At 39.0% G+C, this 3,413-nt stretch overlaps 1 protein-coding gene across 1 annotated transcript; it reads left to right on the top strand.

The window, feature by feature from the left end:
* The first annotated feature begins 558 nt into the window (after nt 1-558).
* Nucleotides 559-1,752, top strand: LOC145985626 (uncharacterized). Its single transcript, XM_083119698.1, has one exon. The coding sequence runs from the start codon at nt 559-561 to the stop codon at nt 1,750-1,752; it is 1,194 nt and encodes a 397-aa protein (XP_082975824.1).
* Nucleotides 1,753-3,413: the final 1,661 nt, after the last annotated feature.

Below are 3,413 nucleotides of genomic sequence, written 5' to 3'. Positions count from 1 at the left end.
AATCTCCTCACACTTCAAGTTCCTGTGAAGGCGTGTTTGTTTACAGATCAAAACTTATATCCACTTCAACAAACCATCAAGAATACAGCTGTAAGTAAATACATTCCAGTTGTGTTACAAAAAGAAATTCCATACAATTCTACAACGTTGAACAAACACTTTCTGAGAGCAATGGATGATGGATGTCTTGTTTTTTTCCTCAACCCGTCTAACATCTCTAAGACATTTTCATCTATTTACAATGCTACTAGACACACAGTTCAAAGAAAGAAACCTAGATACTTTTTCATTCATCAGGACAGTGTAGAAGATATTAATAATTTGCTCGCAAATAAATGGATGAAATTCTTTTCCTATATATACGCAATAGTTCCAATAAGAAACAACAAGGAAGTTTTAACCGAAGGATATCATTTGATGGCTATGTTCCTAGGTGATAACTTACAACCACAAAAGTTTCAAGTTATTAATACTTGGGTAGGTGATAATTTTGTGTCTGATATTCTGTCAAACACACACACGCAACTTAGTTTGAATGGGAAAGTGTTGAAAGCGGCAATGTTTTCATACAGTCCTTACAGCATAATTGACGAACGTTGCGTAGATGGATCGGAATACAGAATCTTTGTTGAGTTTGCGCAAAGTCATAATTTTAGCAGAGAGGTTACATTCATAGACACCAAGTGGACAGATTCGTTGGACAATGAGTCATCAACATCGTATCTTGGATTGTTGAAAAGTGGGCAGTTTCAATTTGGTGTGCCTAGTGGATACATCAACCAGTTGAATGCTGAACACTTCGACCACTCAGTTTCCTACGCTTATTCCAGAATCAAGTTTCTTGCCCCTAGACCTAAGCCCACCAGTCATTTTGGTGCAGTGTTTGCACCTCTAAGTCAAGAAGTGTGGTATTCTATTGCCGCATATGTGATTGTTTGCGCTCTTCTCTTGTGTACATTTTCTCTGTTATATAGAACGATACACGGCCCTAGTCATCGACATCCCTATCTTCGATTCAGCTACTCACTGCTAAATGCAATCAAAATTATAACTGGCGTTGGGGTGCCATATAGTCCTGCAATTAACTATTTGATCATATGGCTTCATGTGGTGTCAATGTTGCTCATTACGGCCTACAACTGTAATCTAGTCTCTTCCCTCACAATCCCTTTCTACGGAGAACCGATAAACACTCTGCAACAACTTGCAGATTCTGGGTTGAAGTGGGGAGTTGTTGACCCTGATTGGGTGGACATACTGGGGGCAATTGCTGATCCTGTTTCTCAGACAATAACCAAGCGACACTTCTTGACTGACGAGGAAACGTTGGCTAAAAAAGCAGAAAGTGAAGCGGTAACACTTATTGCTCAGCAGATACCTTCGGGGCCTTTGTGTGAAGTTGCTTTCCTTTCACAGAAAAGTGTGAGTAAACTACGTCCTATGCGTGAAGTCGTTTTGGTGTATTACTGGGGGTTTATGTTTCCAAAAGCATCTTCTCTTGGGGAAATCTTTGATAAATTTCTAGGTCGACTAAGAGATTCTGGGATAACAAAACAGTGGGAGAAGGAAGTGATCTCAGAACATCCAGGTGTGTGTTCCATGTGCGAAGGAAACAGTGTGGACTCTACTGATTCACTTCGTCCACTCTCAGCAGATGATTTAATTGGAGCATATGTATTATTTGTTGTCGGCCATTGTTGCTCCTTGATTGCATTTATCGTAGAACTTGTTTTGAAAATTTTCCGAAAGTAATTAACTTCTTTCCCATATAAGATATGATTATATGAAACTATTGTTCTGTTGTAATTATTGTATAACACCTGCTTGCATATTCACATTGTTAAATGCTCCACTTTTGATTTCGTCAGCAAGTTTCCGGATTCAAATTTGGCGTGAACATGAGTGTCCCTTCATCAATTTCATCACATCATCACTTATCACCATCGTTGTGATTAAGCTAAATAACAAAAATACCAGTGCTCAGAAAGTTACTTGTTAAAAAATAATTCAGTTACGTTAACTTACCTTTAAAAAGTAACTCAATTACAGATTCATATACATCAAAAGTAACCATAAGTTACCTGTACAGGTACTACTTTCTGTTGGAAATTTTATTGATAACAAATTACACATAATCAATGATCATTAATTGTAATAAAATTATGTGTGAAGGCTTACATGTGTTTTATTTATTAATGCATATAACACATAATATAATTATTCATATTTCTGTATTTTATATTATAATCAATGTGGTATTTAATTCTACCAAATGTATGGAAACAGCATGAGATAATTGTTTATACCACCTAACATACCCGTTTTTCACTCTCTCACACCCATGTAGTCTATATACACACAGGGTGTCTAAAATCAACTTCAGCAACGGTTGGGTGGTGGTAGATATCATAAAAAGAAGTAAATTTTCCTTATAAATGTTACCTCGAAAGCGCTTAGTTTCTGCGCTATAAGCGCTGAAAATCTAATCTGTAGGTGTGCAACCAACACATCAAATGATCGCTTTGACGTAACTTCCAGGGACGAGTGGCAGGGTTGCCACTAGCGTCGCTTGTTGAGAGAAACGACTTGAAAATACAGTGGAACCTTGATAACTCGAACTTGAGGGGGGGGGGGAAATTGAGGTATCCAGGATTTCGACTTACCAAGTTTCGACTTATTGAGGGCCCAAAATAGCCGACTTCGAGTTATAGAGAACTAAGCAAATTAACAATGATGGTTACATACACGCAGTAGAGAGGCAGCACTTCGTTCCTACGCGTCAGCAAAAATTCGATGCGACTGGTGTTATGTTACATTCGGTTGTAGCGGTGTACGAGCGATTTTATTGTTGAGTCAGCAGAACGTGTCTGATCAAGTTGAAGACAACGGAAGCGGTGGGGGAGGGGGTCAATGGATTTGTCACGTTGTTTCTTGATGTATGCTAACCTAACACGTGCGTATGTTTGTGTGTGTGTGTGTGTGTGTGTGTGTCTGTGGAGGAAATGCGCGCGCAACCATTGCGTATGATGCAAACACATGAAGAAATGATTTAAAGATGGCGCCGAATTTTGCTGTACCCCGAAAGCTTAGCGGCTAAGGTTATTGCTCTGTAAAACAAGAGGCGTCGAGGGTTCGATTCCTGGTAGAGTCAATATTGATTGATTGATAGATTGAGTTAGTTTTTTTAAGTCCATTTTATGCACGGTAAAACTAATCAGGATTGGACCAACAGTTGAAAAGTGGTGATTCGGACCACTATGTGCCTCCACCGAGTATCGAACCTGGGACCCTTTGATTACAAGGCGACGATGTCAATATTGAATGGTCTCGATTAGCCTGTGTGTACATAAAGCCAACAAAATGGTTGATTTCGAAAATCGAGTTGGGTTAGTGGTTAATGTTGTCACCTGGCA

Source organism: Lepisma saccharinum, chromosome 1, assembly GCF_977018435.1.
Source record: "Lepisma saccharinum chromosome 1, izLepSacc3.1, whole genome shotgun sequence".
Lineage (NCBI taxonomy): Eukaryota > Metazoa > Arthropoda > Insecta > Zygentoma > Lepismatidae > Lepisma > Lepisma saccharinum.
Note: the sequence above shows the minus strand (reverse complement) of the source record. Positions and strands in the feature narration are given on the sequence as shown.

Excerpts from the sequence above, each read along its gene's own strand:
- LOC145985626 (XM_083119698.1), top strand. The coding sequence starts at position 559 with ATGTTTTCATACAGTCCTTACAGCATAATTGACGAACGTTGCGTAGAT.